General features: G+C 39.9%; 1 protein-coding gene across 8 annotated transcripts in view; it reads left to right on the top strand.

The window, feature by feature from the left end:
- The window catches only part of MYO9B (myosin IXB), a 130,027-nt gene that overhangs the window by 79,795 nt on the left and 35,716 nt on the right, over positions 1 to 14,516 (top strand). For 3 of the 8 annotated variants that reach the window (XM_036763522.1, XM_036763536.1, XM_036763513.1), the window contains exons 12-17: positions 635 to 776; positions 1,531 to 1,735; positions 5,223 to 5,298; positions 8,935 to 9,048; positions 12,821 to 12,860; positions 14,266 to 14,388. In XM_036763522.1, the coding sequence (XP_036619417.1) occupies positions 635 to 776; positions 1,531 to 1,735; positions 5,223 to 5,298; positions 8,935 to 9,048; positions 12,821 to 12,860; positions 14,266 to 14,388 (700 nt within the window). Of the gene's footprint in view, positions 1 to 634; positions 777 to 1,530; positions 1,736 to 5,219; positions 5,299 to 6,790; positions 6,881 to 8,934; positions 9,049 to 12,820; positions 12,861 to 14,265; positions 14,389 to 14,516 lie in introns of all 8 variants that reach the window. The other 5 variants (XM_036763498.1, XM_036763478.1, XM_036763506.1 and 2 more) reach the window with 3 other exon arrangements.

Genomic DNA, 14,516 nt, shown 5'->3' with positions numbered 1-14,516 from the left:
GTGCTCTAGAGCTAAGGTGACAGTTCCTCTTTAAGAAAGCATTTGAGCACAAAGACTATTTATCACCTGTAAACCTAGAAACTCCATGCCTCTGTTTAAGCTGCATTTCAGAGATTTTTATCATTCTCCCTCAGCCAGTGTAGATTGTAAATCTTCCACACTTTAGAACAGACAGCCTTCATGAAAAATTCTTCTCCTGGTGATTCCCTCACCGAGTTTGGGCCTTATTCAGAGCCTTCTTAAAGTTGGTTCTGTCATAAAGCTTTCAAAAAACCATTAGCTTCCAGGCCAGCACTTTAGTAAAGGCTTTAAATCAGATTGAAATGACTGCCATTTTGTACCTTCGTATCTGTGTATTATGTGAGTAGGAATTGCAGTTCTGTCAGTGGCAGTTTATTGAATATTATTAATCTTTTGCTTTGGATGTACTGTCTAGAAATTTATTTTTGTTCCTTTTGAATTATTTAGTGACTTCTTAGCCGCCCTGTTGGATAGCACACCAGGTTTTTTTTCTTTCTAATCACTATGGTTAGATTTATGGCTACTTCAGAAAGACCTAAAATATCCAGTTAATATCACATTTCTTTCATTGTGCTCACTTTTCTCAAACTCAGCATTTCAATTTTCATTGTAGCTTTCCACATGCCACCAGCCAGACTCTGCTGGCGAAGTTCAAACAGCAACATGAAGAGAACAGGTTCTTTGTTGGGACCCCAGTAATGGAGCCTGCATTTATCATCCAGCATTTTGCAGGGAAAGTTAAATATCAGATAAAGGTATGCAATATGCATTTGTTTAGGTCCCCATATGTGATTTCATTGGTCAAGAAATGCCCAGTAAGGATTAGTGAGGAAACTCTCCAGCAGCCCAGATCAGTAATTGTTCTGCATCGTATAGTATTAGCTGCCTGGACCCCTGAGAGATTAAGTGATTTTATGAGAGGCAGTGGCCAGTCTGTGTCAGAGGCAGGCCTTGAACACAGATTGTCCTCACTTTAATGCCAGCTCTCTGTTTGCTTTCATTGTATTTAATTTAAAGTTGTCAGTGGTGTCTTTGTCTGCCCAGAAATAAAGGCCTGGCTATACTTTTAAGTGGCTGGATAATTTGTGATCCAGCCATCTTCTTACTCTAAATAGTAGCCATTTTTCTTACAGCCATTTACTCAGTGTGTGTGTAAAGATCTACATGGAGCTATGTCCCCCACCCCCATAGCTGTGTGTGTGTGTAGTAGCCAATGTTCTTACCATCTTGACAGAGTATTATTGATGCCAGAATGTGTCTGGATTATCTTCTTCCGGTAATATAGATCTGGAGTCCAAGGAAGACGCTTTGAGTCCCAATTCTGCTATTTACCACCTGGGTTCAACGAGTCATTTCTCTCTGATGTTTGCTCATCGTTACATTGGAGGAATTGAGCTTGATGGCTGACCCCTAAATTGCTCTGAATCTATGTCCTTATGAACCCCTTTCCATTCTGACTTAAGGACAGAAATGCATTTAGAAAATGACTTTCTGACCAATTTTCCCCAGGATTTCCGAGAGAAGAATATGGATTACATGAGACCTGACATTGTGGCTTTGCTCCGAAGTAGTGAGAGTGATTACATTCGGGAATTAATTGGGATGGATCCTGTGGCAGTATTCCGCTGGGCCATTCTCCGAGCGGCCATTCGAGCAATGGCCGTTTTCCGGGAGGCAGGACGACTCCGTGCTGAGAGGGCTGAGAGAGCTTCAGGTACCGAGTGGAGAATAAACCAGAGCTGACGGCTTTGAAAATCCTGACATCTGCTCATGGCCACCTAGGAAAAGCTGTTCTGTATCTGCAGAACAGGCTTCAGCAACTGCCCTCTTTTAGGGGATATAGGAAACAAGCGTTTGTTCCCTGGTAGTATTGTGATTTCCTAAGCTAAGTCTCACCCCATCCCAGGTCCTAGAGGTGCCAGCACTTCCTCTGCATATGGTAAATGCCCTGCCAGACTTCTGAGATGGGTAAATGGAATCTCCCTTTTTATGGTTTCAGCCTATTTTAAATCTCATGTCATTGCTAAGAACAAGTTTAGAACAGGAAGTGAAAGTGTGATGGCAAATTAAGACAGTAGGGGATTAGAATGGAGAGTGAAGTGCTTACTGTGCCTGAAATTTTCCTTCCCTGGTATTATATTTCCCTACCCCTTGAAGTTCCTCCTTTCCAAGCATTACCCAGCAAAGTCCAATGGCAAGAGTGCTAGGCTTGAGTTTGCATTCAGACCCTGACACTTACTGTCTGACAGCCTTGGGCAAGTCATTTAATACTTGTGAGACTTAGTTTCCTCATTTACAAAATGGAATCGTTATATTGTCTATCTCCTGGAGTTAGTGAAAAGGAAGGTGCTTTGTCTCCTAAAGCACTGTATTCATATGAATTATTACTATTTTCTTCCCACTTCAGAATAAAGAAAAGAAAAGCTATAGGGTGTCTAAGCACTTAAATCCTTAATTTAACATATGTAGGACTAGACAGAAATGGTCACCATACTGCTTTTGCTTAAATGTTGTTGTCTTTTTTTAAGGAAGTGTTCAATGCAGGGTCAGGAGTAGGGTTAAGTAGAAATTACTGTGATATAATCAAAAAGGCACTAATACAGTTTAAGTGAAGTAAAAATAATGATCATAAGATAAAATGCACAGTACTGTACTGGGGCAGTATTTTTTGGCTAAGTCACATTTGCTAACCAGATGACGCCTAAGTATCATTTCCTGTGGAAGGCAGACAGTTCTCCAGTGTTACTCAGTGACCAATGACTTTCAGTTATCCTTCTAAATCAATTCTGCCCAAACTGACCAAAGAGGAGGAGAGAGAGCCACAAGTAACATCAACAAGACAGAGCAGTGTGGTAGAATGGAAAGGATACTGAATTGGGTGGGGTGTCAGAAGGCCTGAGTTCCAGGCTGGGCCAGGGCAGTCTGGCAGCTGTGTAGCTTAGAGCAAACCTCCATTTCATTCAGCCAGTTTTGTCAAGTTAGCAAGCATTTATTAAGTGCCTGCTTTGTTCCTGGTACTATGAAGAAAGGGAAAAATAGACCCTACTCTCAATCTAAATAAATTGGAAATATCCTCAGAGGGAAGGCACTACTATTAAGGGGGTTGAGGAAAGGCTTCTTGCAGACAGTGGAGCATTAACTGAGATTTGGAAAGAAACTAGGAGGCAGAGAAGGCCAGGCCTGGGGGACAACCCGTGAAGGTGTACAGCGTCAGGAGATGGGAGTCTCTTGTGATAGGAACAGTAAGGAGGCTGGTGTCACTAGATCAAAAAGTATATGGAGGAGAATAAGGTATAAAAGGACTGGAAAGGTAAGAAGGGGCTAGGTTATAAAGGGCTTTAAAAGCCAAACAGGAGATTTTCTCTTTTATCCTGGAGATGGGAAGCCACTAGAGTTTATTTAATTCTGAGAGATATTACAAAAGTAGAACCAGTAGGATTTGACACCTGATTGAATATGGAGGGCAGGGAGAGTTAAGTGAGGATGGCACCTAGGTTTTGAACCTGTGTGGCCAGAGGGATGGCGGTGCCTTCATCAATAATAGGGAAGGAAGACAAAGAGGAGAGTGAAGATAACGAGTTTTGTATTGAACATGTTGAGTTTGGGCTGTCTAAAGGACATCCAGTTCAAGCTGATAGACAGCCGGAGGTCAAGAGAGTTCTGGATAAATAGATCTGAGAGTCACAGAGATAATTGACTCTGTGGAAGCAGATGAGATCACCAAACAAAATAGTACAGAAGGAGAAGAGGGCCCAGGACAGAATCTTGTGGGATACTTAGAGTTCTTGGGTGGAGCTGGGTGAAGAGCTGGCCTACACAGAGAGGTAATGGGAGCAGAAGGCAATGTTTCAAAAACCTGGAGAGAAGAGACTGTCAAAGAGAAGGTGATCAACGGTGTTGGCTGCCGAGAAGTCAACAAGGATAAGGATTGAGAAAAGGCCATTGGAATTGCCGTTTAAGAGATCATTAGTAACTTTCCTCAGCTGTGATAGGAAGATAAAAATACTTCCATTATCTGCTTTACTAGGCTGTTCTGAAGATCAGTCAAGTATGAGTAAAATATTTTGTAACCAGAAAGGACTGTAAATGTCAACTGTTGCTACATTTTATTATAAAGTTTGCTTTCAAATTTTTTAATGATTTAGTAATGTTTTATGTCCCTGAATGAAACTGAACAATATGTATTTTCCATCAAGTTATATGTTAAATCTTTTTGGCCTTTTTAGTGAACAAAAATTTTCCTTTAATTGGCAAGTTTGCTTTTTTTTATCTGCTTAGTTGTTTCAAGTTGTTATGTGTGTTCCTCAAGAACTATATCCCTGATCCTCAACACCAGTCTTAAAAGTTGAGAAATGATGAACTCACAAAAACTTGGCTACAATATTTGTGCATTTTATTAATGGCTGTTTTGAGATGTAAAACTACCAATTATATACATTTAAACAAGGAAATAAAAGTTCATCTTTCATCTGAAATTCTATTTTTAGCGAATGCAGTTTTATCAGTAAGGCAGTAATAACAATGTAGATGATAATTGTCAAAATGCCCATGTGGTTCTGTATCGCAGAGTTTGAGAGACTCTCCATACAGAAGGTAGAAGTAAACCATTTATTCAGACACCAGAGAACCATATCCCACGAGCCATTTACCCAATCTATCAGAGCTGTAAAACATCCAATATGTAATATCACAACATGGAGCCTCGCCATCCCAAACCTCTCCGACCCCTGCTGGGGTCTTCCCAAAACAAACTCACAGTACAGCTGAGTCACAGTCTGTTCAGCTCTCACCATCATGACGGCCATTAGCAGCCATAATGCTTGTGCTCTGTCCATTTCCTGTGACATAACTTCCTCTTCCTGTCAGGAAGCTCCTCCCACCACATGTGACTTAGGCTTCCTGTGCCATAAGCAGGTCACATGACCTATTAATGGGTGAGAAAGCTCTTCAAATCTAATTGCTACTATAGCCGTTTATTCAGCTCGGGTTCACAAAGATTAATTTATGTATGTTTTGTTAATGTGCACAGTTATGTGATTTTGTTTTATTAATGAAGGAAATAATAGGAAACCCTTGTGAGAAGTAAGGAGCAACTCTTATTTGTGATCCATTAAACATTCACTATTTCAAAATCTCTTTGTATTATTTTGATTCTTAATTAATCCTTTCCCATTGTATCTACTGCTCTTCTTTCCTAGCAGGTGTGGCATCCCCTCTAATCAGAACTCCCCCAGGAGAGCCACAGAAAACCAATACTCCATCAGAAAAACTTTATCGGTAAGAGAAACCTTTAATTTATCTAAATGGAGCCATATAAAAAACCCAAAATAGTAAGTGAGGATTTATGTAACATGGGAGAATAACTAAAGTTCTCATTTAACAACAAAAATATGGAAATGAGTGAAATTGGGTTGCTTTTTAACCTGAGATGAAATAAAGCTATCATCATATCATCTAATCTATTGAAATCCATTTAATCTCAGTTTACCGTAGGTTCTTTTTAAAGTTTGTTTGTAGGTATTTGTGTTTGCCAAATGACCTTTTTTCATGCAAAGTAATGTGTTTGATTTAAAAACATTTCTCTTATTCTATTAAAATTATCAAGAGCATAGATGCTTCTTGAATTAATTTGCTTTTGCTAGTTCTCAATTAGTATCTTCAGATTTTTGTTTGAGATACACAAAATATTTTGAAATCCCTTGGCAGAGCTGGGAAAGGCATTTGATGCAGCCTAAGCAAGGTTGGAAAATTGTCCCCCCACTCACTTCCCAGTGAAGGTATGAATGTAACTTTACCTCTGAAAAGAGTAATTTATTTTCATTTCATAGTGCAACAGTAGTTATTGGGGTAGGCAGGGGGGAAATCCTTGTTATTGAAGTATTAGATACAGTTACAGTATTTGTGGGATTCTGAAATTTTGTCATGTTTCTTCATTTGTATTAGCCAACATTCAAAAGACAAAAAATTCTTGATGAAGTTTGTTTTCCTTCATAATTGTATACTGAAAATATGTTGCTGTACTCTTTGAGGTCTTGCACTTTCTCTATAAAAGGTGACTTGATGTATCACAAGATCAATACCAAGGTGTCATGCAGAATGGAATTTTCTGGTGTTAAAATGCATATGTATATTGAGAGTCATATTAAAAACTGTGCCTTGTGTGCCACCCCTCTCCGTTCCCTTCCCTTCAAACCATTGCCTACCCGGCTCTGTCCTATCAGGCCTTCCTTCTGCAGTGGAAGAAGCAACAACTAAAAGTCACCCCTAAACATGCCCCTCCTGCCATCATTGCATCATCAAGGGTGCATGACACATGTGTAGGCAAAATCTGACCATTCACCAGATTACACCACAAAAATCCTTTCTTCACAGAGGGTACTAGGCAAATAACTCTTAAGTTGAAAAAATAAACTAAAATGTAACCAAGTGATACATCTGATAGCTTCACCTTGTGTTTATAGAACTTTCTCTTTGTATATATTTCAGTGAATCTGTGTTGGTATTCCCACCGGTGGTGCAAATTAAAACCCAATTTGCCTTCCCAGTCTGTCTGCTTCTTTTCCATGTTTTAAATTCTGTTCACAAATAAAGGAAAGACATGATGGTTTCCAAAACTATACATGTGCTTTTAAAATAATGAAGCTGACCATTAACATCAGTGTGCTGTGCAATATAGGTTTCATTGCAGGATAGAGCCCAGGTGATGCTCTCCATGTTCAGAATCACCTTTTCCTAACGTATTTAGGTGATATAAATTTTCCCTTTGCAGCCGTTCAGTGCTTGATTTCTCATTTGATTGCTCTGAGGAATTCGATATTAACGATTTTGAGGACATCATTGCTTTTTATGAAAGCAAGAAGTAAGTAGGCTTTGTAAGCAGAGACCAGGGAGGCACATTCATGGGAAGCTAATCTTCCTGAACGGGCTCAGTGCAGAATTCAAGCCAGGAAAAAAGTGATACCAATTGTTCCTAAGAAAATGAAATGAATTACAGATTACAGATCTGTGAAATGCTAGAGGCTGAGGCGTGGTGACCTTGACAGATTTGGCACTGCAAATGGCAAAAAAAAGATGGTTTTTTAAGAGTTGGGGAAAAGCAAATCTTGTTTTATTTTGGAAAGCGGCTGTTGCACTGAGAAGCTCAGGAGTATAATAGCATTTTATACTTAGAAGTGAAACTTAACACTTCTGTTATCTTTGGTTTGTGCCTCTCTGGAGAAGGAGTGAAAGAAGGTAGGTACTTAGCATGGTGCATGAATTAAATTAAGCCCTAATTAGGGCTTATCCCAGGCTAACTTTTAAGAGCTTAAACATGTATTTAAAATAACCTGACCCAAAAAAAAATTAAAAAAAATAAAAATAAAAAAAAATAACCTGACCCAAAAGAAGTGAAATTTTACTGTTGCTTCATTTCCAAAAGTATTGATCACATATTTGAAAGGGACCTTAGAGGTCAAATCTAAAACTCTAACAAAAGTAACAAATTTAAAGCAAATATTTTGAAGCTCTTAATTTGAATCTCCTCAAACTGTTTCAGAGAATGGCCTTTAAATACTATAATTTTGAAAATAAAACCAGATGATAAAACAGCATTTTACTTGCTTTAGTAAGTAAAATATGGATCCCTGCCTCTAGCGACATAAATCCTAACTCCTGATTTCTTATAGAGAGTCTCCATGAGCATCCTCTGGCTAACTTTCTTCTCATGAGCCTCTTATTTTAGCCAGGCTGTACCTTGAACAGACAACAAACACATGATCCATTGCCAAATCCTCACTCCTTGGGTTGAGTAGGACCTGCCTGAGCTTGTGCTCTGCTGGCATAATTTTGAGAAACCAGTGTCACCTATTCACCACCAGGAGATGTCCTAGTAGAACATCAGGGGAGGAAATAGCCTTTTGACAACTAAAAAACACGAGACCAAAATCACTGAATAAGTGAAATTAATAGAAAAATTTGTTACAGTTTTTTAAGAGAAGATCCTATAAGATTGTTTTGCATTTACAGTTGCTATACAGATTGTTAAAATGGCATTAAACTCAAACTTTTCTGTAATCTTTTAAGGAGATTGTATGATAACAGAAAATAAAAAGGAAATGCAGTTTACATCTTCTCAAATAAGGCACCTTCTAATTCTGAATCCTATGACCCCGAGTAAAACATTATTCTTTGACATATTAAAAATATATACATATTGGTACTTTTTAATAAGTCCACTAAGGGTCATAAATTTGCTCCTATGAGTTGTTCATGGTTATTTATTTTCTGATTTCCATCGGTGAGAAACCGTGTTGCAAAGAGTTCATCCGTAGAGTAATAACTCAGTGCTTGCAAAATTGCTTTCAAGAATCCTGGTTAGAAGGGACGTCAGATGTTATCTAGGCAAACAGCTTCCTGATGCACAGATCCATCTCTATGACATCCCTGACAAGTGTTCCCCCAGATTCTGTTGGAAGACCCCAGAAGTTCATTCCACTTTTGGACAGCTCTAATTGTTACAAAGTTCTTCTTTATATTAAGTAAACATCTGCCTTTCTTTAACTTCAACTTTTTGGTCATAATTTTGTCCCCTCGGATCAAGCAAAATAAGTCTAAAGTATTTGAAGGCCAAAATCATGTTCTAGCTGCCCTCACCCTCAAGTCTTCTCCTGTACAGACAGGATAAATAAAATTCTCCTTGTCCCTATCTCAAAGCAAAGGAGAGTACATCTCCCAAAGATGAATTGAGCATTGTTGGAGTACATGTTTATGATCGCATAGCCTGAGAAAGCACCCTAATTTTAACTTTGGGGCACATTGGGTAATAGAACTTCCTGTTTCAACTCCTGTGGTGATGGGCCTTACTATTTTAACGCCTTGTTTTCTCTATCTGGGACATCTTCCTCTCTCTGCCTTTCCCTCTGGACCTCTTAGGGATTTGCATGACCAAATCATCAAGACTATAAAAGGACTGCCCTGGCAGGGTGAAGACCCTCGTAGGCTTCTTCAGTCCCTCAGTCGGCTTCAGCAGCCCCGGGCCCACTTCCTGTGAGTTCCTGGTGCTTTGGGTAATACTTCTTGCAAGTGCAACAATAACATGCTATTCCTTCAGTGCAAAAGCAGATGTTATCTGCAGAAATGCATTACCTCTGATAGAAAATAACAGGCCCGAGTAGATTCCTTTCTAGTCAGTGTGGTGGCTGCTGAAAATGTTTCTTGTTTAACACTAACTGTTGCCAAGGTTTCTTTGAGCACAAGTGAATGTGCTGTAGAATGCTAACTGGCTTCCTAAGACCATGAAATGCCTTGAAAACCCCCTCTGATTTACGAAACCTTTCTGTTTCACCAGGAGAATGGCCTCCTAACTTGTCTCCCTACCTCTCATTACTCTCCTCTCCAATTCATCCCTCACACTACAGCCAGAGTGATCTTCCAACCTACTTTCCTGATCCTGTGTTGCCCTGCTGACAAACCTCAGTGATATTCCCTTTCTCCTAAACATGAAAATACAGACTACGTCACTTGGTGCTTAAGGCCCGCCAGCCTGGCTCCAAACAACCCTTAACTCTTCCTGTCCCCCTTCCTGCTGTCTCTTCTGTGCTTGTCTTCTACTGGCAATGACCAGATCATGACCTGCCCTCTCTCACCTCACCTCCTTTGTGTAGGGCCATTCAACGAGATCTTCTTAAGTGTCAGCTATTTCATAGGCACTAGCAATCAAGACAAAAGCAGTCTCTGACCCCATAGAATTTGCATTCTGTTACAACATGTACATAGAAAAGTCAATATAAAATATGCATGAAGTAGATACAAAGTAATTTGGGGGCAGGAAGGAGGCCTCTAGCAACAGGGGAGCTTAGGATAGGCTCCTTGCTGTATGTAGCACTTGGGCTGGTCATGGGGTGGAGAAGAAGGAGTGTATTCTGAGCGTGAGGAAGAGCCTCACCAAGGTGAAGAAACAGAAAATCGATATACAGGGCAGGTGGCCCAGCTTCACAGGACCCTCGAGGACACTAAGGAGTCTAGTGTGCCTATGAAGGCACATTGGAGCCAGATGGTGAAAAGTTTATAGGTCCAACAGAGGAGCTCATCTTTTACCCTGGAAGCAAGAGGAAATGAGTAGAACTTCTGCAGCAGGGCAGTGACATGAACAGACCCGCCTTTTAGGAATGTTTGTTTGGCAGCTGTATAAAGAGTGGATTGGAGAGGAGAATGACCGGAGACAGGGAGCCTTATTAGGAGGCTGTTGTAATCAGTAGTCCAGAGGAGAGATGACAACTAGGCTGAACTATATTAGTGGCCCTCTGAGTGAAGAAAAGCAGGCAGATGTGAAAACATATTATGGAGGCAGAACTTTCAAGTCAGCACTTAATTGACTCTAAGGAAGTAAGAGAAGGAGGAAGAGTAGATGACTCTGAGGTCCTCAACAGAAATAGGAAAGTTGGGGGATGGGAGTGAAAGATAAGGAATTTGAGATGCCTCCAGGATATCCGATTAGAGACGTCCAGTATACACTTGATGATGTTGGGGGCAGGGGGAGTTCAGGAGAAGTCAGCTGCATAGAGGTGGTCGTTGAATTTGCAGGCCCTTATAAAATCACCCCAAGAACATAGGCAGGTCCCAGAACAAAGTCCTGCCATATACCCGTGTACAGGGGATAGAACACAGATAAGACTGGGGACCAACAGAGATCAGTGTCATGAGAGCTCAGAGAAGAGAAAGTATCTAGAAGGGATGGGATGGTCAGCAGCATTAAATGCAGCAGAGTTCAAAAAGGATGGAGACTGAGTCATTTGGCAACTCAACAACTGAGTCATTTTGGAAAAAGCAGTATAAGTGGAAGGATGAAGTCAGGAGCCTGATTGCAAGGCTCTGAGAAATAAGGGGATGGAGTGAGAAAGCAGAGTTGTTGAGTGTGGTTGGCTTTTTTTTAGGAATTTGGTTGTGAAAAGCAGGGGATCAGGATCCCTTCAAACTTTCATTTGAGGCTCAAGTAAAAGTTTTTTGTTAAGGATGGAGGAGATCTGGGCATGTGTTTAAGGAGTAGGGAGGATGTCAATAGATAAGGAAATTAGGGGGAGAAAAATGATTGAAGGGGTGAGCTGCCAAAGGAGATGGGAGGGAATGGGGATCAAGGGCACAAGCAGAGGTTGGCACTGGCACCTCTTTCTCAGACTGGAATAAAGGAGGAGAAAATGGTGGGGAGTGATGTATAGAATTGGGAAGAAGAGAGAGTTCATAATAGATGGCCTCAGTTTTTTCTTGAGAGTGTGAAGTGAGGTGCTCTGCTGAGTGAGAGGATGGAAGTGTGCTGTACATGGCTTAAGAGAAAAGATGATTTGGAACAAAGACTGTGGGGAGTGGGATAGACAGGGCAGAGTAATTAAAGGTTAGCAGACACCAGTGAGGGCCTCGTTGAGATTATATACCATAAATTTGTAGTGGCCCCAGTCAGCAGAAGTCCTTCCTGTTCCCTGATGTCTACCTTGATCCTCCTCAGTGAGAAGAGAGCCCACCACCTTCCTTGAATCCCTCAAGTGATTTTTGTTTGACCTCTCCCAATTTGCATTAGAGTTACTCTTACATATTTCATTCCTAGCTAGATTGTAAACTGGGGGGAAGGCACTGTTGCTTTTATTTCTATGTTTCCAGTGCTAATCACAGGACCTTTTGCAGTTTAATAAATGTTTGTTGCCATTATGACATACATATTTCAAGAGACTTTTATTTTCTTGCTCTGAACCTCTCAACCTCACCTCAAACACCACCCCCCCCCCAAAAAAAACTCACAACAGTCTTGAATGCTTATAGAGCTAAGTCTCGGCATGCAAATGGAGCTTCCTTTTTTGTGTTTTTCATTGTTGGCCCCAAAGAAGCATCTCAAAAATTCATGTCAAAATCTGTAGGTTCCAAGGACTTTGTAATGCTTTCCCACTTGTGGCCCTCATTTTAATCTTATTCTCAGCTGCTTAGAAGCTGATTTCTACCTTAAACTCATGTGATGAAAGAAAAAAGTTAGCTCCTGTCCTAGTAAAATTTCAAAGTTAACCCAGAGGTCAAAATTTCATTTTTTAGCTAACCCCATGCTGTAGCTTAGGGAAGTCTAAAGACCTTTTAGACTAGTTAAGTTTTCCCCAAAAACATTACTGAGGCATCTAGTACAATGAAAAATATAGTCAGTGTCTTAATCAGCTGATGCTATGATCTGGAAGCATCGTCATGAACTTGGAATGGCTTCTCCCCTCCCTCCAGCCTCTTCCTGTTTTCCTGGAGCATGTTGTTTCTGTCCCTCCTTTACCCTCATCACAGCACACCTTGCTTGATGCTCCCCTATGCCAGATGCTCTATCTGCATCCTTTTCATCTGTGAATTGTCAGTGTCTAATCAGTGTTCCCTGCACTTAGTAGACATTTCATAAATGTTTGATGATTTTGTAATTTTTCAGCAAAATCTTCAGCAGGCCACGGTTTTTATAGGTTAGAAAATTATGTTAAGTTAGTCATTGGAACCTCCACTTGGAAAATATGAATGGTCACTTTTGCTTTGCTAGTAGTTCTGCTCTCACAATAAGAAGTAAAGATTTACCTCTGACCACTAGAGTGTGTGCATTATAGCTTGATTAGCTAAATTACATATTCATGCAGCCCTCCCCCCATCTGATTTTTAAAGATTTCTAAAGTAAGTTGTTGCACTTGTTCTCTTCCTCTCTGGCTTCTTAGCTTGACCTAGCTAACCTGCAAGGCATGGCTTGCTGAACTAACCCAAATATAGAAATCATGTGCATTCAATTTCATAAAAACAATTTTTAATATTTTAACAGGAAAAGTAAAGGTATCAAACAAAAGCAGATCATTCCAAAGGTAAACTTGTTCAACACATTTAAAGATGTCTTATTTTGCAAGTCGTGAAAATGCATCTTGGCAGGAGGACATGTCTAAAGCAATATTACGTAATATAGTAAATTATTTTCTTGCCTTATAAATTTTCTAGCCCACTCCCTTTTCTGTCACCAGCCCCAGGGGGGAAATGTGTTTTTCAGCTTTTGTAGGAATGACTTATGTCTCACTTATTTAAGTTGTTTATGTGTATAAAATGGTATGAAATCCCTAAAAGTTGTACCAAGAGCCCAGTCTGCTAGGTAGAAGAAGGGTTACATTGTATGTACTGAGGAAGTACCCACATGGATGAAGTATTAGATTCTTAAAGTATTGTATTGAAATCCCTATAAATGTGACCAGACTATGTCTTGGGACCTTAGACAACTCACTTAACTTCTGGGCCTCAGTTTCCTCACTTGTAAAATGAGAGTGATAATATGTTACAACATAACAGAGTTGTTAGAGAAGTGTTTTCTAAACATTAAAGCACTATATTTTTCTTTTTGTTATATCATTAGGGTCAAATGACATAACTTTGTAATTGAGTGCCATATGAATTATCAGGCAAGAAACATGAATATTATTAACACTTCTAGTCAACCAGCCGAACAGAAAGATTGTCATTGGTAGAACAGAATGTTTGACTAGAGTAATTCAGTCTGCCACATAAGTACGATTTAATGAGATAAATCACTATAAAGACAATACGCTTTGTTGAATGGACCGCTGTATTCTAGAAACTATATAATTAATCATCAATCTGTGAGTAGCAGAACATCTTGATAGAGAAGCATCATCTGAAGCAGAGGCTCTCGATCTCTTTGGTCTTAGAACCCTTTTAGACTTTAAAGATTAAAAGCCTTTTCATGGGGCTCTTTCTTGAAATGGCGTTTGAGTATGTGGGTTGTATCTACTGACATTTGCACTGTTAGAGATTGAAATATCTTAATATTATTATGAAAATAGTTTAACCTCATGGACCCCTTGAAAAGATCTCAAGGATCTCGATGCATTTATGGACTACACTTTGAGTAATACCAGTCTAAAGGGAAAGGAAATAATTCCACCATTTGGACTGAAGAAAGCAATTGAAATACAAATCCCAGAGGATGTTTAAAAGGCCTTCCAAAGTCAAGGCTCCATTCAGAATGGAATATAGGTTAAACCTCATTACAACAAATATACAACTGCTAGTTTACAAGCTCTAGTGATACTCAAACTCTGACTTTACCAGAGAACTCAGATAGTCCTTCATGTTCATTGTAATGATGTCAGACTTGTGTGTGAAGGTGCTATTTCATTTGTTATAGACAACTTTTTCGATTTTAGTGATGACAAGTGTCCGGGGGGTGATGAGTGCACATCAGTCTCCATATTTCTGTTTTAGAATTTGCTGGATTCCAAGTCTCTGAAGCTTATTGTCAGCATGACCCTCCATGACCGCACCACCAAATCCCTTCTGCATTTGCATAAAAAGAAAAAGCCACCTAGTATCAGTGCCCAGTTCCAGGTAAGTAGAAAAGAAGAGGCAAACAGGTAATGGAAGGGAGGAGTCCAGCTTTTGTGTTGGGGAAACTGCACTGTGGTATCTGCTGTAACTTGGGAGAGCGCGCGTGCGTGCGCGCGCACACACACATG

The sequence above is a fragment of the Trichosurus vulpecula genome, chromosome 1 (genome assembly GCF_011100635.1).
Source record: "Trichosurus vulpecula isolate mTriVul1 chromosome 1, mTriVul1.pri, whole genome shotgun sequence".
NCBI classification, from domain to species: domain Eukaryota; kingdom Metazoa; phylum Chordata; class Mammalia; order Diprotodontia; family Phalangeridae; genus Trichosurus; species Trichosurus vulpecula.
Note: the sequence above shows the minus strand (reverse complement) of the source record. Positions and strands in the feature narration are given on the sequence as shown.